The sequence below is a fragment of the Schistocerca gregaria genome, chromosome 6 (assembly GCF_023897955.1).
Source record: "Schistocerca gregaria isolate iqSchGreg1 chromosome 6, iqSchGreg1.2, whole genome shotgun sequence".
NCBI lineage: Eukaryota > Metazoa > Arthropoda > Insecta > Orthoptera > Acrididae > Schistocerca > Schistocerca gregaria.
This window is the reverse complement of record NC_064925.1, coordinates 529716709-529742808: the sequence shown is the minus strand read 5'-3', so window position 1 is coordinate 529742808 and position 26100 is coordinate 529716709. Positions and strand designations below refer to the sequence as shown.

Below are 26100 nucleotides of genomic sequence, written 5' to 3'. Positions count from 1 at the left end.
CATGTTCTGTCGTACTTGTAAAGGCACATGTTCTAGCAGCACAGGTAGAGGTTCTCGTATGAAATCATGGCGGTGAATCGAGGAAGTACAGTACATACTGACGAAACTAAGACGAGCTCTAACATGGAAATTAAGCGTTTCCTGACACATGTCCACATAACATCTTTTCTTTATTTGTGTGTGAGGATTGTTTCCTGAAAGTTTGCCTGTGCCTTTTTATAACACCCTGTATAAATTACGGGTGACCAAAAAGTCAGTAAAATTTGAAAACTCAATAAACCATGGAGTAATGTAGTTAGAGAGGTAAAAATGGACACACATGCTTGGAATGACAAGGGGTTTTATTAGAACAACAACAAAAAAGTGTTCACAAAATGTCCGACAGATAGCGCTGGACAGCAAAACGTCAGTGACTGCTACCGTGATGGGTGAGAGGTACTCCGATATGTTACAGAATCGCATCATCCCCAGCCTGGCTGATAAACGCCTGCTGGAACGTACGATGTTTATGCAGGATGGCGCTCCACCCCATATTGCTAAACGCATGAAAGATCTCTTGCGCGCGTCGTTTGGTGATGATCGTGTGCTCAGCCGCCACTTTCGTCATGCTTGGCCTGCCAGGTCCCCAAACCTCAGTCCGTGAGATTATTGGCTTTCTGGTTACCTGAGGTCGCAAGTGTATCGTGATCGACCGACATCTCTAGGGATGCTGAAAGACAACATCCGACGCCAATGCCTCACCATAACTCCGAACATGGTTTACAGTGCTGTTCACAACATTATTCCTCGACTACAGCTATTGTTGAGGAATGATGATGGACATATTGAACATTTCCAGTAAAGAACATCATCTTTGCTTTCTCTTACTTTGTTATGCTACTTATTACTATTCTGATCAGATGAAGCGCCATCTGTGGGACATTTTTTTAACTTTTGTATTTTTGTGGTTCTAATAAAACCCCATGTCATTCGAAGCATGTGTGTCAATTTGTACCTCTCTGTCTACATTATTCCGTGATTTATTCAGTTTAAAATTTATAGTGACTTTTTGATCACCCGGTACATGGGAAAATTTAACGAGAACATCAGACAGGATAAGAAGACTTACGAACTGCACAGGATCTGTAGCGAGCTGTAGAGGGTAAAAACTGTGGGGGATTGAAGTACATCCAGCACATAATTGAGGACGCTTACTGTAAATGCTACTCTGAGATGAAGATTTAAAACTTGTCACAGGAGAGGAAGTCGTGGCAGATTGGTTGTATGAAACCGAAACACCGATGAGGAAAAAGAAGCGACACATGATTTTGGGAGTATTTTTATATTAGTCCGGTAATCCAGAGATATCTCATACCGGAAAGCTGTCATGTAATGCTAATGCCTTAAATCGAAAGTTATACAACTTTCACTCATTTACATTCTGAAAGTAGCCCAGCGTGGACATAACAATTCAGTGTCGAGTAGTTTTTCATAGCGTCATTTCTCCTCTGCAACATGGTAGCCGTTAGCAACGAGTGAATTCATAACAAAGTCGAACATATCCCGCGTGAGCACATTTGGCAAGCCGTATTTGTCTTTTACAATACAAACTGTTGTAGGGTTTAACGTCATAGCATCTCTCTAAATTGTATTAAAAAAAGCATTTTTTCAGTGTTTGCTCTACATTGGACTGTTCCACCTCCTTCTTTCCCAACGGATTATACAAACATTATGTGTAACTCCACCGTAAAAAATAACAATATTAACAAGAACAACACAGTTTCAGATGACAAAAAATATGATAATACTTTCTATACTGCTCAAGACGAACGGAGACCAGAACACCAATATGCCGTTACGCACCTAAAACAAAGAACAACAAATTTCCAAAAGACTATGCACTCCACTGTAGAGTGCAAGTTTCATGTGTGGGTGAACAGGGAACAAGAACTTGAGAAAATGAGCTCTACAACAAGTTCATTTAATCACTCCTATCACGTTCTGGTCAACCTGTTAACTAACATGTTGATTAGAAAGTGTAGAAATGCTTCACAAATGTGAGTATCGAAATGAATATGTAGAAGCAGTCATCAAGTCATACATGATTGCTACGACAAGTAATTTATATCATGTTACGTGAAGCATTAAGCACTTTGCAACGGCTTTGTAAATGTAGCTATGTATAGCAACAGTCAAGTTAAATAGTTTCTCAAATAAAAAGTACAGCCCCTCAAAATAAACTGAAAATATGTATATACTGTGTCCCATTTACTCGTGTAACTGACACTAAGAAACCAGTGAATTTTATTATATGGATGTATGTCATTCCACAATTCGTAGTATTTCCATGCATTTGAATCAATATGTTGTGCCAACACTTACAAAAAAAGATTACAGTGCTCCCCAAACTGGTTGTGAATAAATAACGTGGTATTCCAACCTCTTGGTGATCACGTCTTCATTTTTCAACCACTTGCAAAACGAGGAGAACCATTCCCGTAAGACGAAAATAAGACATTTTCTTTTCTTCAAACGGAAGCATCAAAACACACTGTTGTTCAAAAATAAAGGGCCACAATTTTCAACTTTCATATGAAAATCGCCTCAAAATGAGTAAGCAACGAACTTGAACATAAAACATTCGAAAATTATTATTATGAATATACAAATGCCTTACTGAGAGTGTCTAGTATTTTTAATCAAATGGATTATTTCTTAAGTGTTATTTCAACGGCCAACTAACAGTTGTTAGTTGAGGGCTGCTGTATTAGAGTTCACAATTACTTTTGAATGACTATGATAGTTTCTTTTTCTTTGCAGTAATCATTCCTATTATTTCTGGAAGACCTTTGATTACAATTTCCCGTACTTGAAATAATCGGGTGACCCCTGTTCATAAAAACTTTTTCTTAGCAACAGCATCCAGTTTCATTGCATACATAACAACAAAATCCCGTAACTCTGGATTCAGAATCGTTTGGCCTCGTTAGTTGGACACATTATTTATGACAAGACTGCACTACATTCTTTGAATTGTGTGTTTCACTGGAAGGCTGAAAGGTGCTTACTGATAAATCCTCACCGGCCGAAGTGACCGAGCGGTTCTAGGCGCTTTAGTCTGGAACCGTGTGACATCTACGGTCGCAGGTTCGAATCCTGCCTCGGGAATGGATGTGTGTGATGTCCGTAGGTTAGTTAGGTTTAAGTAGTTCTAAGTTCTAGGGGACTGATGATCTCTGACGTTAAGTTCCATAGTGCTCAGAGCCATTTGGACCATTTGTTTGATAAATCCTCCCTCATAGGTTACAACATCATGTACTTAAATTTCATTGTCCAAATAAGTTTTGTCTAGAACATTCGCCTCCTTCCTGTGGTTGAACGGCCAAGTTTCTTGTGATTTTACGTCCTCAGTGACAACTTTTTTTTCCAGCTGGTTACTTTCCTTTTATCCATATGTTTGGCCTTCCGATGTGCCAGGTAACCGAGTGCGTTAAAGCATTGTTTCGGGGATACGGGGAGGTGAGACTGTCCCGGCCAGAATACCCTTCGCATAACAACGACGAAGGCCGCTGAGTCGGCTTGCCTGGATGTGGTTTTTAGGGACTTTTCTTTATCCAGCAAGGTACATATCGGGTTGGTAGCCACGTCCCGCCCCAGATATGCACTGCACAAACATTCAGAGCAGCGTCTCATACTTCAACGTAGGTTTACTCAGAAGCACAAAGGCTGGATAGGCAGACTCCGTCCCAGCAGGAGTGTTGTCAGGAATGCCATACGGCCAACTACCGCTGCCTCAACCCATATAACAATATCAGCGACGTAGGAGAAACTGGAGAAGGAAATAGAAAATATTTTTGACTTTCCGGAGATATTCCTCCCGTTTTGCAGAAGTATATTCTAGGTAGTTTTTCCTCCATCGTTCTCAAAATTCGCTTTCCATGTTCAAGCTCTCTTCTTTAGCACTTCGACGACGTTTTGGTCTTTGTACAATTCTTTTAAGTCTTAATTTTTTCTTATCCTCCATTCTATGTCGTTTTCATCATATGCAAGTCCCAAAATTATCTTTAGTATACTGGTAAATTATCTAAAAGGGATCAGTTTATAAAGTATGAGCAGGGGAAAATACTATACAAGAAAGATGAAAGACGTACTTTTCGCAACTGCTCAATCGCAGTGATCCACAGTCCTGCTTTACAACTGAAGAACTTGATGCATCTGATGTACAATTCACCACCTCATCAGGGAACAAAACACAGCGAACAATAAAAAAATTAAAGAATTACAAGGCCTATGGTGAAGACCTGCTATTCGCTGAATTTTTAAAGAATAAGGGACCACAACTCGAGTTAAAACTATGGAGTTTAAGAGAAAAACTCTGGGAGCAGAAACCATATCTGCGGACTGGAAAACGACAATTACCCTGTTTTTATTTGAGAATAACTATGCCCGTGTGTGCAATATCTGTGGAGGAATTGGTTTACTCGATGTCACTTATAAAACATTGTCGATCTGTCTATTAAAGAGGCTGATACCCCTGACTGGAGAACTGACTGGAGACTACTCTGAGCTGAGACAGGGCCACGCCACTTGACCTATTTCACTTAAAATCATCTTGGAAATGATCGATACAGAATTTGCCAAAACTAACTCACAATTCATAGAATTGCAAGAGGTGAAAATGACTAGACAGATGATGTAGCAATAGCCGGCCGCGGTGGTCTCGCGGATCTAGGCGCGCAGTCCGGAACCGTGCGACTGCTACGGTCGCAGGTTCGAATCCTGCCTCGGCCATGGATGTGTGTGATGTCCTTAGGTTAGTTAGGTTTAAGTAGTTATAAGTTCTAGGGGACTGATGACCACAGCAGTTGAGTCCCATAGTACTTAGAGCCATTTTGATGTAGCAATAATAAGTAGTTTCAAACAGTACTGGTTAGAATCACGTATAACTATTACGCTGAGAATAGATGATTAGGTGTAAGTGAAGAAAAGACGGAAGACTGGGTCAAAATGAAGAAAATCAGATGTGTTGTAACTTTGGCTGTAGACAGAATCACTTTCAAGTAGTTAGGGAGTTTCACAGCAACAACCGCAGAACCTATTTAGAACGGATATATAATTAGACTACCTGTTACCCTCTGTTTCGCTCGCGTATCAGTAGTTTTGTTAAGATGAGTGATGCTCAGTAACTTAGCTAGTTCAAATGTTCAAATGTGTGTGAAATCTTATGGGACTTAACTGCTAAGGTCATCAGTCCCTAAGCTTACACACTACTTAACTTAAATTATCCTACGGACAACCACGCACACCCGTGCCCGAGGGAGGACTCGAACCTCCGCCGAAACCAGCCGCACAGTCCATGACTGCAGCGCCCTAGACGGGACGGCTAATCCCACGCGGCAAGTTAGTTAGTAATTTTACGAGATGTCTGAGTTATAGCGGCGTAGAAAAATGTATGCAGTACCCCTACGTAGTGACATTAAGGATGTATTTCTACTCTTTCTCTACCTATCAAATCTGAAAGCATGGATTATATTTTCCAGTTATATTCAAAAAATGGGTCGATTCATTACATTCGCGCAGAAGTAGAGAGTTTAGGGGTTTCTCTGGGTCATCCAGTAGTGGATGAAGATTTTTCCACCAAAGCAACACATATCAACCTTGAATTTTAATGTTTCATGCTGCCTACATTTCTGATCCATCCCCCTACGATAACTAATTCGCGATTAACGTAGTAAGTTAATATATAATAAAATGGAGCTTCACCAAAAGCCTCCTGCGTTCCACAGGTAAAGGTACGACTCCACATTTGTCGTTCAGTCTTTGAACGAAGCCGTCGTTGTGAGTCTACAAGCGTCTTGGAAGCTACAAGGGATGCGTGACGCTCAACGTCTAAACTGCGACGAGGTTGTAAATGTTCTAATGTCTCTGTAGCTCTTAAGGCCGCCTGACGTGCTGCGTACGAGTTCCGGCGGATCTAAAGTTTGTTAGATTCGAGTAGTTTTCACAGCTCGAGCTTTCTTAGAAATATACGTTTAGTTCAAACTTAGGTTTGCGAGGCTTGTAGTAATAGTTTTAAATATGACTCTCAGGGTTCCCGTCCTTCGAGAGTAATGATGATGATAAGGCAACGCATACATCAAAACGAGAGCGGAAGAAGAAAGACCTGGCGGGAACTGAACCTGGGAAACCATGATCGCGAAACAGTAACGCTGACCGGATGACCACAAGGTGTTAACGGAAATTCTAGCTCTACAAAGGAGCTGTTAAGCGACGCACGACGCTTAGCGGCTAAACTGTGGTTGTTAATGTTACATCTTCACCAAATCTGCCCAGCTAAGCCAGATGAAGCAGCAATTCAATATTACAAACCACGCGCTTAGTGCCATTGAATCTACACTGTCACAGAATAATCTATAGACACTAAGAATCGCCGAACGTTGCGCCATTGTCGTCTGCACGCCACTGAGGTATACTATATTTTAAAATGTTATTAATACTCGAAACAATACAGCTTAACAAGGAATTGAGTACCCTTGCGCACGGTTCAAGCTATCTCCATACTAAAAAAAATAGGAACCTGTTCACTCGTGAAAACGCAACAAAGTGAGCTACTTTCGCAATTGACACAGGTGTTAGTGTGAAAATGCGGATTAAACATGTTGAGAATTGAATAAACATTGTACTGATTACGTTGTATCATATTACGTGGAAGGCATCAGTCAAGAAAAGCATTTCCACAAATATGATCAAGTTGAAAAGTGAAAGAGTGCCGGCCGGGGTGGCTGAGCGGTTCTAGGCGCTTTAGTCTGGAACTGCGCGACCGCTACGGTCGCAGGTTAGAATCCTGCCTCCGGCATGGATGTGTGTGATGTCCTTAGGTTATTTAGGTTTAAGTAGTTCTAAGTTCTAGGGGACTGATGGCCTCAGAAATAAGTCCCATAGTGCTCAGAGCCTCCCCCCATGAACCATGGACCTTGCCGTTGGTGGGGAGGCTTGCGTGCCTCAGTGATACAGATGGCCGTACCGTAGGTGCAACCACAACGGAGGGGTATCTGTTGAGAGGCCAGACAAACGTGTGGTTCCTGAAGAGGGGCAGCAGCCTTTTCAGTAGTTGCAGGGGCAACAGTCTGGATGATTGACTGATCTGGCCTTGCAACATTAACCAAAACGGCCTTGCTGTGCTGGTACTGCGAACGGCTGAAAGCAAGGGGAAACTACAGCCGTAATTTTTCCCGAGGACATGCAGCTTTACTGTATGATTAAATGATGATGGCATCCTCTTGGGTAAAATATTCCGGAGGTAAAATAGTCCCCCATTCGGATCTCCGGGCGGGGACTACTCAGGAGGATTTTGTTATCAGGAGAAAGAAAACTCTCGTTCTACGGATCGGAGCGTGGAATGTCAGATCACTTAATCGGGCAGGTAGGTTAGAAAATTTAAAAAGGGAAATGGTTAGGTTAAAGTTAGATATAGTGGGAATTAGTGAAGTTCGGTGGCAGGAGGAACAAGACTTCTGGTCAGGTGACTACAGGGTTATAAACACAAAATCAAATAGGGGTAATGCAGGAGTAGGTTTAATAATGAATAGGAAAATAGGAATGCGGGTAAGCTACTACAAACAGCATAGTGAACGCATTATTGTGGCCAAGATAGATACGAAGCCCACACCTACTACAGTAGTACAAGTTTATATGCCAACTAGCTCTGCAGATGATGAAGAAATTGAAGAAATGTACGATGAAATAAAAGAAATTATTCAGATAGTGAAGGGAGACGAAAATTTAATAGTAATGGGTGACTGGAATTCGAGTGTAGGAAAAGGGAGAGAAGGAAACATAGTAGGTGAATATGGATTGGGGCTAAGAAATGAAAGAGGAAGCCGCCTAGTAGAATTTTGCACGGAGCACAACTTAATCATAGCTAACACTTGGTTTAAGAATCATGAAAGAAGGTTGTATACATGGAAGAACCCTGGAGATACTAAAAGGTATCAGATAGATTATATAATGGTAAGACAGAGATTTAGGAACCAGGTTTTAAGTTGTAAGACATTTCCAGGGGCAGATGTGGACTCTGACCACAATCTATTGGTTATGACCTCTAGATTAAAACTGAAGAAACTGCAAAAATGTGGGAAATTAAGGAGATGGGACCTGGATAAACTGAAAGAACCAGAGGTTGTAAAGAGTTTCAGAGAGAGCATAAGGGAACAATTGACAGGAATAGGGGAAAGAAGTACAGTAGAAGAAGAGTGGGTAGCTCTGAGGGATGTAGTAGTGAAGGCAGCAGAGGATAAAGTAGGTACAAAGACGAGGGCTGCTAGAAATCCTTGGGTAACAGAAGAAATATTGAATTTAATTGATGAAAGGAGAAAATATAAAAATGCAGTAAATGAAGCAGGCAAAAAGGAATACAAACGTCTCAAAAATGAGATCGACAGGAAGTTCAGAATGGCTAAGCAGGGATGACTAGAGGACAAATGTAAGGATGTAGAAGCTTATCTCACTAGGGGTAAGATAGATACTGCCTACAGGAAAATTAAAGAGACCTTTGGAGAGAAGAGAACCACGTGTATGAATATCAAGAGCTCAGATGGCAGCCCAGTTCTAAGCAAAGAAGGGAAGGCAGAAAGGTGGAAGGAGTATATAGAAGGTTTATACAAGGGCGATGTACTTGAGGACAATATTATGGAAATAGAAGAGGATGTAGATGAAGACGAAATGGGAGATACGATACTGCGTGAAGAGTTTGACAGAGCACTGAAAGACCTGAGTCGAAACAAGGCCCCCGTAGTAGAAAACATTCCATTAGAACTACTGACGGCCTTGGGAGAGCCAGTCATGACAAAACTCTACCAGCTGGTGAGCAAGATGTATGAGACAGGCGAAATACCCTCTGACTTCAAGAAGAATATAATAATTCCAATCCCAAAGAAAGCAGGTGCTGACAGATGTGAAAATTACCGAACTATCAGTTTAATAAGCCACAGCTGCAAAATACTAAGGCGAATTCTTTACAGACGAATGGAAAAACTGGTAGATGCAGACCTCGGGGAGGATCAGTTTGGATTCCGTCGAAATGTTGGAACACGTGAGGCAATACTGACCTTACGACTTATCTTAGAAGAAAGATTAAGAAAAGGCAAACCTACGTTTCTAGCATTTGTAGACTTAGAGAACGCTTTTGACAATGTTGACTGGAATACTCTTTTTCAAATTCTAAAGGTGGCAGGGGTAAAATACAGAGAGCGAAAGGCTATTTATAATTTGTACAGAAACCAGATGGCAGTAATAAGAGTCGAGGGGCATGAAAGGGAAGCAGTGATTGGGAAGGGAGTGAGGCAGGGTTGTAGCCTCTCCCCGATGTTATTCAATCTGTATATTGAGCAAGCAGTAAAGGAAACAAAAGAAAAATTTGGAGTAGGTATTAAAATTCATGGAGACGAAGTAAAAACTTTGAGGTTCGCCGATGACATTGTAATTCTGTCAGAGACGGCAAAGGACTTGGAAGAGCAGTTGAACGGAATGGACAGTGTCTTGAAAGGAGGATATAAGATGAACATTAACAAAAGCAAAACGAGGATAATGGAATGTAGTCAAATTAAATCGGGTGATGCTGAGGGAATTAGATTAGGAAATGACACACATAAGTAGTAAAGGAGTTTTGCTATTTAGGAAGTAAAATAACTGATGATGGTCGAAGTAGAGAGGATATAAAATGTAGACTGGCAATGGCAAGGAAAGCGTTTCTGAAGAAGAGAAATTTGTTAACATCGAATATAGATTTAAGTGTCAGGAAGTCATTTCTGAAAATATTTGTTTGGAGTGTAGCCATGTATGGAAGTGAAACATGGACGATAACTAGTTTGGACAAGAAGAGAATAGAAGCCTTCGAAATGTGGTGCTACAGAAGAATACTGAAGATAAGGTGGATAGATCACGTAACTAATGAGGAGGTATTGAATAGGATTGGGGAGAAGAGAAGTTTATGGCACAACTTGACTAGAAGAAGGGATCGGTTGGAAGGACATGTTTTGAGGCATCAAGGGATCACAAATTTAGCATTGGAGGGCAGCGTGGAGGGTAAAAATCGTAGAGGGAGACCGAGAGATGAGTACACTAAGCAGATTCAGAAGGATGTAGGATGCAGTAGGTACTGGGAGATGAAGCAGCTTGCACAGGATAGAGTAGCATGGAGAGCTGCATCAAACCAGTCTCAGGACTGATGACAACAACAACAACAATAACAGTGCTCAGAGCCATTTGAACTGAAAGAGTAAATAACATTTTCAGAGCATAAATATTTATCCTTATTTTGCGTGATATTCTTCAAATCAGTAAATACCTTGCACTACACGCTTTGTAAAGTAGCCTATCTTCTTTATCAGGGTTTAAGGTGCCTCATGACAAATGTCATGGATATCGGTGCAGTGGTTTAGACGTGAAAACGTAACATATAGGGCTACTTTGGCATTTATAATAGTAGTACGGAAGTAGGAACTGGTATGGATTAAATATTTTGACGATTGTATAAGCACTGTGTTCTAGATATTACTCACGGCTGCGCTCGCCTATGAGTAAAACGAAATAAAATTTATGAATAGGTTTATTGGCCGGGAGATCATGGTTGGGATGTTTGGGAGCTTCGTGCAAATCTTTCCGTTTGACTCCACGCCGGTTACTTGCACGTCGAAAATGATGATGATGGTAAGGCAACGTAAACGTCCAATCGCGAGAAGGTGAAGAAAAGAACTGGCGGGAACTGATCACGGATAACTATTATCTTATCATGAAACAGTGACACTAACCAGATGACAACACGCTGTTCACGGAAACTCTAACTCAACAAAGGAGCTATAAGGTACGCATGAAGCTCACCGGCTAAAGTGTGATAGTTTTGTGACTGGTACTAGTATGGGAGTGTGAATTGAACATCTAGAGGATTGTATAAACGTTATAGTCATTACGTTGAATCTTACTATGTAGAACATGTTAAACAATAAAATCATTTGCTAAACTAAGATGAAGTTCAAAAGTTTTAGAGTAAATAGCTTTTCCAAAGAAGGCGGCTGGTGTGGCCGAGCTGTTGTAGGCGCTTCAGTCTATAGCCGCGCGACCGCTACGGTCGCAGGTTCGAATTCTGCCTCGGGCATAGTTGTGTTTGATGTCCTTAGGTTAGTTAGGTTTAAGTTGTTCTAAGTTCTAGGGGAGTGATGACCTCAGCTGTTAAGTCCGATAGTGCTCAGAGCCATTCTCCAAAGCGTAATTATTGTTCAATATTTTGGGTTATATTCCTCAAATCAATGAATATGTAGTACTACACACTTAAATCAAGTAGTCTATGTTCCTCCTCAGCGTGCAAGCTATCCCCAGACCAAATTATATCAAAATTGGTTTAGCGGTTAAGTTGTCAAAGTGTAACAGGCAGAGTTACTTTCGCAGTTATAATATTGGCATGGATGCCTGTCTAGTAATAGTGAACAAATCACTTTTTAGATTCACCACAATTCTAAGGAAAATAGTTTGGAAAGTTTGTACTAATCTAAAAAGCTATGAAGTCGAAGAAACATTGCTCTTAACACAAAAAAATATTAACTTTTACTGCTACCCTTCTGTCGCTGTCGAAAACTCAAAGAGGAGTCAGTATGATAAATTTCACCCATTCGCGGAAGGAGGAGCTATGTACTCGTACGCTGATGTGCTAACGCAGGCGAAATGCTGCCACTGAGCTGTGGTTAATAGCGTGGGCTTCACCAAGGGACAAGGAACGGACAGAAGACGGCGGGCTGGCTACTTACGCGGCGCGGTGGTGGGGTCTGACGGGAGGGTTCTCGCCGAAGCCGACGACGTAGCTGCGACCCGTGTCCCCCAGGATGTAGCCGATCTGTTCCTTGGCCAGCGCCTGGTTCTCCTCCGTGTTGATGCCCAGCGCTGCTGCCTGAGAAACGTCAAGAGAATAGATGGTGTAGTAAACTATCTATTGTTAGCCTTAGGATCGAAATCTTATTTATGTATTACTATTGATAAGCACTGTCTGGAAAGCTATTTACGAAGTAAACAATTTATTACATTATTCAGTCTGGAAAATTAATTACATTCCTGACGATAAAAGGAATTATCCGTCAACAAGTTTGTCAGCAGTAGCAATATATTTTATTTCACTTTATCTACATACACCAACAAAAGTTTTGTATCATCCCTATATAGGTTTGTCGTACGAGTGTGTCTGTTCCTGTACCGATACGTATGTCGATCCTGCTGTTGTTTCTGAAAATACTCACAATTAAGCGCAACATACGTAGGGCGCCGCGCCCGAATGGACTGCAGCATTTCAGTTGAAGGCAAAACACCAGAGATGTCTGTGGGACAGTAGAATGAACACCCGTCTGCAGCTACAGTTCTCGCGGTCGCGTTCTCGCTTCCCGAGCACGGGGTCCCGGGTTCGATTCCAGGCGGTGTCAGGGATTTTATCTGCCTCGAGATGACTGGGTGTTTGTGTTGTCCTCATCATTTCATCGTCATTCAAGAAAGTGGCGAGATTGGGCTGAGCAAAGTTTGGGAACATGTATGGAAACTGATAACCATGCAGTTGAGCGCCCACATACCAAACATCATCATAATCGTCAGAATGAACACCCATCATTACACGAAAGACAGTCGTGACCAGTCATCATCTCGTTACGAGAACAAAGTTCGTCAGCCAGGGAAGTTGCTCCGCACTCAAAGTGATTTGGTGCGGTCGTGGAGTCGGCTCCAGTTTACTGTTGAGGACTTACACCGCACACGCTGTCCACGTTCGACACGTTCACGTGATTATCGGTATACATGACTTTCCCTCAAAGGAACAGTGGGTTGGTCGCTCCAGAACTGAATCTGACGTTTCAAGAGGCGTTAAGTCTTGCCTGAGACTCTTAGAAGACTATTGCATGATGTGACTCTCCATTCACGGCGAGCACGCCATTGTACAGCAGAAATCCACGGACTCCGTCACAGGAGGGCTAGAAATCACACAGAACGGACACTCCAAGATTAACGTCGGGTGTTGTTTTTGGACGCAACTCGGGTCAGTTTGCATCCAGATAATCGCAGACAACGTATATGGAAACAACTCGGTAGTATCCTAAGCCTGCGACACTGTTGTCCTACATGTGCAACAAGGTGGCGTTGGAGTGATATCCTAGGGTGGCGTTTCATGAGACCACCGTACACTTCTCCTGGTTGTTGAGCACACACTCTTTGCCCGACGGTACAGGTATCCAAGGATTCTATGATGTATGATGTATGATAACTCGGATGCTCATCGTACTATTCTCATGAACACGCTCCCCTAACATGCAGGTATCACCAGAATGGAGTGATCTTCCACTAATCCGGAGATGAAGGCTATCGAGCATCTGTGGGACCGATTGAAACGAGCTGTTTTAGGAGGTCGACAGCGACCACATATTCTGCGTGGCTCACGCAGAACCATCATCGAGGAGTGGGACAATTTGGACCACTGTTTTCTTTGTGATCTCATTGATGGGATAGCACGACGGACTCAAGCCTACACCCGAGCGAGGGGACGTTCCATCACTTAAGGACGTTTCTCAGGAGTGCTGTGAAATCCACCTAAACGCACTGAAAATGAATATATATGCATGAGTCAAAGGATAATTTCGTTTTCTGTGGCATGTATTTAGAAATAAAGGGATAACGAAAAACTTTTTTTCATGTAATTCGGACAATCATTGACTGGAGTTAAACGTTACAGCAATATATTCTCAAGAAATTAACGTAATCTCATCACACTCTAATATTAAATGGAAGACAGGAATACTCTCGGAGTATTAATAATCACTTCATAGTCACTTTTCTAAGTGTTGCTTTTCTTGCGTTAAACGCAATGACTCGTTTTTTCGTCGTGATTTACACATTTGACCAAAGACTTGAACAGCCTTCCCGCATAAGCTAAAGTCTAACAAAAATTAAAACGTAGTCTTGCTAGTTTCAACACGTTTCTTTAAAAAATCTCAACGGTTTCAATATGTTTTAAACGATCATCAGACTCGCTAGGCAGGCACGTTGTCATGGAAAAGACACCGTAGGTATGAGACACGGATGTCAACAGCTCTGGTTGACATCCACGTCTAGTGTCTACGGTTACCGCCCTGCTCCACCAGCCGCCTTTGGATTATGGTCTGATGATCGCCTAAATTTGTCTAAATCAGAGTGAAACCGGTCATCATTTTTGAAGAAATGTGTTTATGGCATCAAGACTGCTTTTTTTTAAATTAAATATTGTTTGTAGATCTCTGCTCTTACAACTATAATTCTAAACATAAAGAGGCTTAAGTGGCTACATCAGATCTAGCAGCATTTGTCTCTCAGGTCCGCATCTCTCTCTCTCTCTCTCTCTCTCTCTCTCTGTCTCTCTCTCCCCTCTCTTGTCTTCCATTTTCTACTTGAGTAGTATCGAAAATTGTTCAGAGAGAGTTCTTACCTAAGACTGACCAGTATGAGTTCCCTATCCCAGGAAATGAATCGTTTCAAGCAATTCCTGTTCTATGGTAAAAGAAAAATCTGTTCCAATAACATTTGTAATACTGAAAGGACTGTAGAAAATTGGTTCGTTTACTGATGTCTCGCAGAATATGTTACGGCTATATCTCATCAAGTCGTGAATCTTGTATGGTCTCTTGGATCAGCGACTCAGTGTACAATGGAGTAGTAGACCCACTTGCTAGACAAGTAGAGTCTGTTAGACGCATACAGTAGCAATGACGTTAGCCTTCACAGATGCTTCTTTTCTCTATGTCTCGAAGCCAGTCGTGTACAGTCGCAACGTAATATATGTTACAGGAAGAACACATGTCCTGTATCAGCTTACTGCAAACAGAGATTAGCGAATGTAGATTATTAGTTAGGTATGGGATGCCTGGTCCACTTCTTCATTCAGTACGTCCTCTCTTGTATAAGTCACACTAATAGGAAAGGTACAGTAAGATCAATCCCTTTCACTCTACTACCTATTCCACGGCAATGGAAAATTGGGAGAAAATAAATATGGGCAACATTTTGCGCTGGCTCAGGCAGTTCACCTATATGAAATTATCGACTGGTAACAGATCAGCATATCAGAGACACAGATAAAATTTTTTTTTCGAATAATCATGAATACTTACCCATGAAACAACGAACACATAAGCAGTTGTGGATCACATTCTCTCCAGAAGAGCTCTGACGACTCACCTTGAGACAGGTCAAGGCGACGTTGGCGGCCAGTCGGAGGTTCCCCCAGTCGGAGATGTAGAGCAGTTTGAGGGGGGTGCGCTGCTGCTGGTGCACCATGTACGTGCAGTGGTCGGATAGCTGCGTGGAGAACTGCTGGTCACCGGTTATCTCCGCCAGGAGTGCCTGCAGAACAGACCATAACATTGCTCGCTAAACCATCAGAGTAAAGTTACACATTTCCTGCTTCATTCTAATCGAACAGTATCGTCCCCCCTTTTACGCCTTTCATGAGCGAAAAATAACAAGAGCTCGTGATTAAAAAATTACACTACATAGACATATCTTGATTTCATATCTCTTTGTTGAAGGACTGCCTGTTGTTCTCTAGTATAACTGATATGTATCAAGTATTACCTGCAACTCTTGATTCGTTTGTAGAAATTTATAGTAGAATATAAACTTTTTTAAAAGACTTTACCACAATGCCCATCGTCTTCTGGTCGTAGCTGAAGTAGCTGGAGATGTACTGCAGCTGGAACTCCTCGAAGAGCTCCAGGGCTCTCTGCAGGTACGTGTTGTCCCCAGTGGCCTTGTAGACCCACACGTAGCCCCACACTAGCTCGTCAGTGTAGCCGGAAGTCCTGCAACAAGCACTACAGCTACAGACTGGTATTTATCGGCACGGAGCTCTCAAAAACGAAGTTCCCACGTATGCTAGTACATCTGAAATAAGAAACTGACCCGTGAGGAAAACGGATACCTTAGCTTTATAGCATCTTACAGTCGATTAAAATCCAAACCCATCGGAAGTATCCGTGCGCCGGTCTCGTGGAACTGTAACTGAATAACTGAATGCGGCCATTTCTAATGGCGCGCCTGGAGCTCTTTCTGTTGCCGTGCGGCTGCAGACGAACTACTGGAAAGGGTTGCATTCAGCTGCATTGAAGAAGGGTCACTGGACATGCGCACGGATACTGCTCCGCGGTCTGTGCTGCCACAGCCGCTACGCTGGCGCTGCATATTTAAGGTGCACCCACACTTGCGAACTGAGTGGCTCAGAAGCCACTGACAAGCACAGTGGTCACAAGTGGGCATGTTTCTCACGAGCACATAGCTCACAAAGCTGCACGTTTCTCGTGAAGTTTTCCCAATGGGCACAAATTGGCGGCCATTCTCAGCATGGATAGCACTGCGCGCTCACACGTGCCCCGGCGTTGGCGAGCTACGTGCCAGACAGTATGCGCAGTGGAGGCTCTCTGCGTCATTATTTTCGCTAGCAGCTCATTCGCTGCTCCCGACCACGTGGGTCCCAACGTATGATATACAGTTTGAACCACAGTGCCACTTCGTCCGGCTACATATCAGTGGCCCAACCACGTACGGACCAGACAGTAGACTATGTACACCGCTTTGAAGCACTAAGAATTAAGGACACCATTTATTTGCCTATTCAGCGGGACATAAATTCTCGTCTGCCCAAATACGTTTCAGTTTCTAATCGCTTGACGTCAATGCCAATACGACCCGTTCAATGATGCCACAGCGAGTTTCAACAACCTCTCTTGCACGGAGTTAGTAATCACTGATACACCTACACCGCTCTTTTCAATATTAAGCTGTTCAGATGATTTGAGAGAGAGTATATCTAGCATCGTCGTTTGAAGGAATCGTTCAAGGGGTTCAAATGGCTGTGAGCACTATGGGACTTAACTGCTGAGGCCATCAGTCCCCTAGAACGTAGAACTACTTAAACCTAACTAACCTGAGAACATCACACACATCCATGCCCGAGGCAGGATTCGAACCTGCGACCGTAGCGGTCGCGCTGTTCCAGACTGTAGCGCCTAGAACCACTCGGTCACGCCGGCCGGCGAAGGAATCGTGATGCGGTGTATTCTGTGAGAATTGAAGCTCATAAACTGGTAGATAGCTATATCTGAATGATTCACGGATTTACGCATGTACAAATAAACACGCCAACACAAAGTTCATGTATATCTCATGTACGCCGGCCGGTGTGACAGAGCTGCTCTAGGCGCTTCAGTCTGGAACCACGCGACTGCTACGGGTGCAGGCTCGAATCCTGCCTCGGGCATGGATGTGTGTGATGTCCTTAGGTTATTTAGATTTAAGTAATTCTAAGTTGTAGGGGACTGATGACCTCAGATGTCAAGTCCCATAGTGCTCCGAGTCATTTGAGCCATATCTCATCTGCAGAAAATCTCAGAACGTTCATCGATGAGGACGTACAGCGTGGCTATAACTAAACTCTCGCAACTTGAGCCAGTGTAGACGAAAATTATATGGGTACCTAACGTTGTAGAAATGGTGCTCCGACTATGTGCAGTAGGTTTTGCGTTGCTATTAGTTTTAGCATCATTACTTGTTGGTGCCGGTATGGCGACGTAGGGTTGAAACGCAGGCATAAGTGTGTCTTACAGTTGTGGACAGTCAACATAGATGTGGACAATGTGAACAGGTCTTTACCCGTAAGGATTTTTTCTCAAAACAACATCAATAGTGCTGCTGCTCTCATCGAATACCGACGCATTAAAGAAATCTGGTGAAGCCCTCTTTCCACACCAGGGCTGAACAACATGATTCTTGGGACACGCCAAAGGCCAGCATCACCACGAATTGTTGCAATAGTTCCTGTTGCCATGGCTGACAAAGTGGATGTAGTGTGCCACCTTCAACCACTGCACGTGCTGTGTGACGACAGCTGAACATTCCATGGTTTAGCATTCTAAAAGTCCTGCGAACAGTTGTGAAACGGTATCTCTAGTGCCGTTCCAGGCCGTCGTGGACGTAAGTGATCGTCACTATGAGCAACGTTGATAACCTGGAACTTAAACATGGTATCCAATTAACAAATGTTACTCTCTCATCTGAAAATGACAATGCCTTTTTTTTAATGGTTTATCAACCATTTTTCTTCCTCGTGCCGTTGCAAATCTTTCCACAGAGTTTCCTTGTCTTATGAACACATATTTCCAATGGGGACCCTCTTAAGCAGCGAAAGTTTAATTATAACCACACTGAATTACTGAAGTAATATGAACTTTCATGGAAACGGTACAAGTTCGAATTCGCTGCCCGGTAATCCAAGAGTAAGTAAAACGGAACTGATGTTCTACACATGAAAGTTACAATGGACTTCAATTCTTCAAGCAGCTTTGGCAGCTATCCTCTTCGTTATACATTCACTTTTTGAATATATGGGCTTTCTACTGCAGATGCTGCTTCTGTTGCAGACATATCGCTTCAGTGGGCAAGAGAGTATATGCAGCGAATCCCAATTACAGGTAGTCCTTCTCAGGACAAATCGGACAAACCATATTGTCTGATTAATAATACAGCTTACGAAGATGCCACTGAAGCATTGCGTCAATCTCATCACCAGAGACAGGATTATCTCACGTTTGATGCTGGAGAATTATGTAGATCAGAATGATCCTCACGCCTAATGTTGGAGAATTGTGTGGATGTAACAGAAATACAGGACTATGCAGATGGAAAGTAAATAGCTACACCATCGCTAGGAAAAAATGGTTAGGAATTAACACATTTGTCAAGACAGAAAAGTATAAATATCAAATTAACTGATGAAGAAAGATAAGAGATTGACCTGATAATGTCACGGCGTTTAATGACTTCAAAAATCCGAGAACTAGCTGCCACATTTGCACAATAAGGTCTTGCCATGAGGTTGGGGTGTTGTCGTCCTCAGCTTAGTGGTCAGTGTACATCGCTGCCATCTGGAGGAACCAAAATTGACTCCCAGTACTGTTGAGGACTTTTGCTTGGTAAGAGGTCTGGTACTGGTTGCACATAACATCGTGATGTCAACTGAGGAGCTAGTTGATTGAAATTCAGCAGCCTCAACGTTTAAAAATTCGTCAAAATGGCTAAATGTACTGTGTGCTGACCGTATGCCCCTCCACATCGCACCTGCAGCAGTGACACGGCATTCGATCGACATCCTTAGGTCTCCAAGATATGGCCGACGTTTGTACTGTACAGTGATGATTTTAAGAGCCATAGCCCTGGGTAGGGGTATGCGAAAGAAGATGAACATGTAGTCGCTATTAGGGACTGGCTGGAAATGGACAATTTCAACATCATCCACAATGCTAAACATCTAGGCACGTTTGGATCTGGTAAATGTGAAAAGAATTATTGTGCTGTTCTCTGCAGATTGTCCACGTCCACGGCCAGTAATTACAGTTTGACACAAAGCAAAGTTCTGACGTCATTAACACACAGTCAGCACAAACGAGTAAGCACCCAGTCTGCCTCTGTGGAACTTTCAACGTGTAGAGTGACACCAGTGTAAGAAAGGTATAGATCTCCAGTGGGGCTCTCCATACGTAGCCTATTTTGACACATTTGTGGGTGCTCTAACGGTTCATACCACATGTATTTCGACGTCTATACATAGCTGGATAGGCACAGAAGTATAGCGAATTCTATCGCCCATTATTAGTAACCACACAGTGACAAAAGAACTGAAGTTCTATTTTTCACTGAGGGTTACCACACTTGTAATACCGTATCGTTATACGAGACGTGCTTTTTTTTAAGTAAATACCCTTTATAAATTAAAAAAAGACGTGCTAAAATATTTTAATAATTTTATTTTTACACGAAAGCCTGTACCTTAATCTATTTTTCTACATAATTTCCGTCAATACGGAGGAACATGTCATAACGTTGTACCAGTTTTTGAATACCCTCCTCATAGAAGTCTGCCGCCTGACATATTAACCACTGCATCACAACTGTTTTGACTTCGTCATCGGCCTGAAGACGCTGACCGCCCAGGTGTTTCTTCAAGATGAAACATGGGTGGACTACGTCACACCAGAATCAAAGCAACAGTCCATGCAATGGCGGCATTCAGATTCACCCAGAAAAGTGAAATTTAAGCAAAGAATTCCTGCCCTGAAACTTCGCCGACACAGAAAAGGAGTACTGCTTGTGGAATTTCTGCCTCGTAATGTGACTATCAGTGCAGCAGCTTACTGTAAGACATTACACAATCTGCGCCGTTCAATTCAGAACAAAAGACGTGGCAAGTTGAGCAAAGGCATCGTTTTGCTCCAAGACAATGCCCGTCCGCATGTCGCGAATCAGACCAAAGATCTGATCACATCTTTTCGATGGGAAACTGTAGATCATTCCGATCTTGCGCCCAGTGACTACCATCTGTTCCGGCACTTTAAGAAACACCTGGGCGGTCAGCGTCTTCATGACGAAGTCAAAACAGTGGTGATGCAGTGGTTAACAAATCAGGAGGCAGATTTACATGAGGAGGGTACTCAAAAACTGGTACAAAATTATGACAAGTGCCTCAATATTGACCGAAATTATGTAGAAAAGTAGATTAAGGTGCAGGCTTTCTTGTAAAAATAAAATTATTGAGATATCTTAGCACGTCTTTTTTTTAAATTTCGAAACGGTACTCACTTTAAAAAACACGCCTCGTACATCGTTATAAGAGATCACCGTTACTATAAATGTGACACTGCTGTCCAAAATGGGAACTTTGCTTTGCTTTGCCAGCTGCGCCATCAAGGGAACTTAATTCCAATGCAGTTCGCAGAATTCCATATTGACTAACGAGTAGATGGTCGCGGCGAACAAGGTGACGAGAGGACTCACGTGTAAAACTGGGCCATTTCTGGGATGGAGTCGGTGCAGAGCGCCCTGTAGGTGTCGGCGAAGTTGAGCAGCTCGATGGCGGCGTTCAGCAGAGTGGCCGAGTACTGGGCGTCCACCGACTGGAACACGATGGACGCCGACGCCAGCGCCGCCGCCGCCTCCCCGGCGGCGTCCGTTCCTGCAACGACGCCCAACGACAACCCGTCTTGAGCCCCTGTCAGTGGTGCAAGGGATTCACAGTCCCCACCCCTTCCTGGATAACCTAGTTTTTCGATTACTGGTAAGACCTCTGCAGAATATTTGAGAAACCAATGAAACAAACAAGGGCTACAAAAGAACCACAACAAATGCTTTTCGATACTTACATTTGTCAGACTTCAAGAAGAATAGAAAATAATAATTCCAATCCCAAAGAAAGCAGGTGTTGACAGATGTGAAATCACCGAACTATCAGTTTAATAAGTCACGGCTGCAAAATACTAACGCGAATTCTTTACAGACGAATGGAAAAACTAGTAGAAGCCGACCTCGGGGAAGATCAGTATGGATTCCGTAGAAAGACTGGAACACGTGAGACAATACTGACCCTAGGACTTATCTCAAAAGCTAGATTAAGGAAAGGAAAACCCACGATTCTAGCATTTGTAGACTTAGAGAAAGCTTTTGACAATGTTGACTGGAATACTCTCTTTCAAATTCTGAAGGTGGCAGGAGAAAAATACAGGGAGCGAAAGGCTATTTACAATTTGTACAGGAACCAAAGTCGTGGGACATGAAAGGGAAGCACTGGTTGGGAAGGGAGTGAGACATGGTTGTAGCCTCTCCACGATGTTATTCAATCTGTATATTGAGCAAGCAGTAAAGGAAACAAAAGAAACATTCGGAGTAGGTATTAAAATCCATGGAGAAGAAATAAAGACTTTGAGGTTCGCCGATGACATTGTAATTCTGTCAGAGACAGCAAAAAGGACATGGAAGAGCATTTGAACGGAATGGATAGTGTCTTGAAAGGAGAGTATAAGATGAACATCAACAAAAGCAAAAGGAGGATAATGGAATGTAGTCGAATTAAGTCGGGTGATGCTGAGGGAATTACATTAGGAAATGAGACACTTGAAGTAGTAAAGGTGTTTTGCTATTTGGGGAGCAATATAACTGATGATGGTCGATGTACAGAGGATATAAAATGTAGACTGGCAATGGCAAGGAAAGCGTTTCTGAAGAAGAGAAATTTGTTAACATCGAGTATAGATTTAAGTGCCAGGAAGTCGTTTCTGAAAGTATTTGTATAGAGTGTAGCCGTGTATGGAAGTGAAACATGGACAATAAATAGTTTAGACAAGAAGAGAATAGAAGCTTTCGAAATGTGGTGCTACAGTAGAATGCTGAAGATTATATGGGTAGGTCACATAACTAATGTGGAGGTATTGAACAGGATTGGGGAGAAGAGGAGTTTGTGGCACAACTTGACTAGAAGAAGGGATCGATTGTAGGACATGTTCTGAGGCATCAAGGGATCACCAGTTTGGTATTGGAGGGCAGCGTGGAGGGTAAAAATCGTAGAGGGAGACAAAGGTATGAATACACCTAGCAGATTCAGAAGGATGTAGTTTGCAGTAGGTACTGGGAGATGAAGAAGCTTGCACAGGATAGAGTAGCATGGAGAGCTGTGTCAAACCAGTCTCAGGACTGAAGACCACAACAACAACTTACATTTGAAAACAGCCAATAAATGCCCAACTAATGTTGAAAGTTTTTTACCAGAATGGTCACTTCAAACAGCAATTCGTCAAAAACTCACTTATTTTTGGTCAATTTAGCTCTTGTATAGTCGGCGAGCCTGAACGAACGTAAGTGCGTCTTCGCCTCAGGTCTTGTATTTTTGTTTATTACCATGAACAAGTAGTGGTTTACACTCGCCTCAGTTGTAGGACAGCACGATCCCTTTAGTGAACTGAATATACACCAACGAGAATATGTGTCTCAGTACATCACAGACATATTGCTATCAGATTTCAGAAAAAGCTATCTAGAATGCTAGTCTCAGTAATGGGCATAGTCAGTGGGTTCTCTTTCTCAGAGCATCGCCTCAATCTGATCAAACAAGATGTCGGTCCATGGGTCCGAGGCTTCCTGGGCTTGCGCCACACTCAAACTCTGCCATCGGTTCTTACCAGCTCATCTAACCAGGTTACGGTGTCGTCTAGGTTACCGATACGTTGACGAGCCCAGGAGAGCACTGCATGTGACGTCTTGCTGTTAGCAAAGCCAATCAAGGCGTTGGTCTGCTGGCATAGACCATTAACACCAAATTTCGACTCATTATCCTAAAGGATACGTTCGTCATATGTTCCACATTTATTTCTGTGGTTATTTCGTGCAACGGCGCTTATCTGTTAGCAAACTCCATGCAAACGCCTCTGTTCCTGGTCGTTAAGTATGTCGGTCACTGCGTTGTCCCTGGTAAGAGGTAATGCCGCAAATTTGGTATTCTCGGCACAGTCTTGACCCCGTCCATCTATGAATGTTGAATTTCCTAACGATTTCCGAAATGGGATGTCCCACGCTTAACTACCATACCTTGTTCAAAATCTGTTAATTCACGTCGTGCAGCCATAATCACTTCGGAAATTCTTTTTACATGAACCACCTGAACATAAACGACCGCACGGCCAATGCACTACCCTTTCATACCTCGTGTTTCCGATACTAACGCCATCTGTATATACCGATATGGCTACCTATCGACTTTTCTCACCTGAGCGTAATTCTGAGTCACGCGTAAAGCAGAGGTAGTGGGTGGAACCAACTCCAACAGAAGCTAACGCTCCCACTCTCTCTTACTATCACATGATTTGTTTGTTTTAGAGGAATACATCTACATTTATACTCCGCAAGCCACCCAACGGTGTGTGGCGGAGGGCACTTTACGTGCCACTGTCATTACCTCCCTTTTCTGTTCCAGTCACGTATGGTTCGCGGGAAGAACGGCTGTCTGAAAGCCTCCGTGCGCGCTCGAATCTCTCTAATTTTACATTCGTGATCTCCACGGGAGGTATAAGTAGGGGGAAGCAGTATATTCGATACCTCATCCAGAAACGCACCCTCTCGAAACCTGGACTGCAATCTACACCGCGATGCAGAGCGCCTCTCTTGCAGAGTCTGCCACTTGAGTTTGCTAAACATCTCCGTAACGCTGTCACGGTTACCAAATAACACTGTGACGAAACGCTCCGCTCTTCTTTGGATCTTCTCTCTCTCCTCCGTCAACCCGACCTGTTACGGATCCCACACTGATGAGCAATACTCAAGTATAAGTCGAACGAGTGTTTTGTAAGCCACCTCCTTTGTTGATAGACTACATTTTCTGAGGACTCTCCCAATGAATCCCATCCTGGTACCAGCCGTACCAACAATTAGTTTTATATGATGGCGACTGCGTTGTTTTGGTCAGCTGGGAAGACGGATGACTGAGATCAACGTCTTTCAAGCACTCTCAAAGCTCACATTCCAGACATGTCCAAATCGCAAAATTTATATATCCATATACTGCCGATTTTGAGAACACTAAGCCCTTCATCACCAAAAAACATATTTTTTGCTACTTGTGACTATATTATTTCCTGTCCTGACGCAGTATTTGTTTAACGGTGATTTCAGCATGTATAAACGAGAATAGTTCTATACTGTCATTAAGTTGCTCGCAGAACCTTGACCATAATTGCGGATCTGTTGACAAGCTGCCAACACTGACGAGATAGGGAGGGAATAAAGCAGTGAAAGGGGCGGAGGGGGGGGGGGGGGGAACGGTTATCTGCTGGAGGAGACCAGAGACAGAGGTCATCGGTCTCGTCGGATTAGGGAACGCCAGTGAAGGAAGTCAGTCATGCTCTTTCAAAGGAAACGTACGAGCTTTAGCCAGGAGCGAGGTAGGGAAATCACGGAAAACCTAAATCAGGATGCCCAGAATCGGGATTGAACCGTCACCCTCGGGAATGCGAGTCCAGTGTGCTAGCCACTGCGCCACGTCGCTCGGTGACATCAGTGATGCAACTAGATCCTCAAATGAACCAAAATCGTAATATGCCAGTTATTACAGTGGTATTTATGAATATAACCATAAGTCAAGTGACAGTCCTCTTTATTAGAAGCCCATCACTTTACAAATATCGTCGATCCAAACTCAGTGTTATTGCCAGAAAGTGTGACTCACCAGGGAAGGACTCGTTGAGCAGGTAGGCTGGCCTGGGAAAGTTGATGTCTTCGGGGCGACCCCAGTAGTTGTGGTCGGCGGTGCCGTCGCCGACCTGCAGGTAGAGCTGGTTGGGCTGGGGGTGCGCCTTCAGCAGCCAGTCGGTGCCCCACTTGATGGCGTCGCGCACTCCGTCCAGCAGGCCCGCCTGCTGGTAGCCCTGTTCGAACTCGATCGCCCCCCACGACAGCACAGTGAACGCCGACGTCGCGGGGAAGGTGAACTTGACGAAATCTCCCGCTATAAGAACAGCACACTAGTCGTTACCAACGAAGTCGTCATATAAAACTGGTAATTAAGGATCACATAACCATTTACAGGAAAGAGTTGAGGGCCTTAACTTGGCTGAGCGCTAAAAAAGAACAGTCAGGTAAGGTACCTGTTACATCCGTAATAAACTGTAAGAGTCCAATGTACATGTCTTTACAGCATCAGCATCTTAAGATCTTAGTCATACCAAAGGATTATTTCATTAAAAAAAATAGAAGTGTTAAGCAGCGGCTGTTAAGTATAATACCATTTAGATGAAGGAGAGGTTTACGTGGTGCAGGAAGTATTTTATCGACGCTGTTGGTCACCTACATCGCAACACCCTGAAGGAAGCATGTAACAGACGTCAAATTGGTATGAAGTATACTGCATGACTGAGTACGCAAATAATTAAAATTTCAGTGTAATTGCACCAAATAAGAGGTATCAACACAATCTGCTTTATGTACATATGGAGAGATTACACAGTGGGTTTCTTATTCAGAAATCGCATTTGGTTGTTGCTTGTTTGGAAGGAGACTGGATCATGTCTTGCGTAATACAGAGAAACGTCTACGGACATAGGACTGTGGCCTGCTCAAACTGAGGTTTCCCATTCCACTGTATTGCAACGAGCGTTGGTCAGGAACATGCGGTTATCATATGAATGTAGAGTCGATGGGCTGCGGAGGGCCTCACTCGCGTCGTTCATGATATCAATGGCCCCATGTAACTAGCGCCCG

The 26100-nt window shown here is 43.2% G+C and overlaps 1 protein-coding gene across 1 annotated transcript in view; it reads right to left on the bottom strand.

Annotated features, from left to right (window-relative positions):
- Positions 1–26100, bottom strand: part of LOC126278364 (endoglucanase A-like) — a 38275-nt gene that overhangs the window by 1147 nt on the left and 11028 nt on the right. The window contains exons 3-7 of the mRNA XM_049978432.1: positions 25070–25348; positions 20857–21034; positions 15671–15833; positions 15211–15375; positions 11778–11917 (exon numbers count right to left, since the gene is read on the bottom strand). Of these exons, the coding sequence (XP_049834389.1) occupies positions 11778–11917; positions 15211–15375; positions 15671–15833; positions 20857–21034; positions 25070–25348 (925 nt within the window). The remainder of the gene's footprint in view (positions 1–11777; positions 11918–15210; positions 15376–15670; positions 15834–20856; positions 21035–25069; positions 25349–26100) is intronic.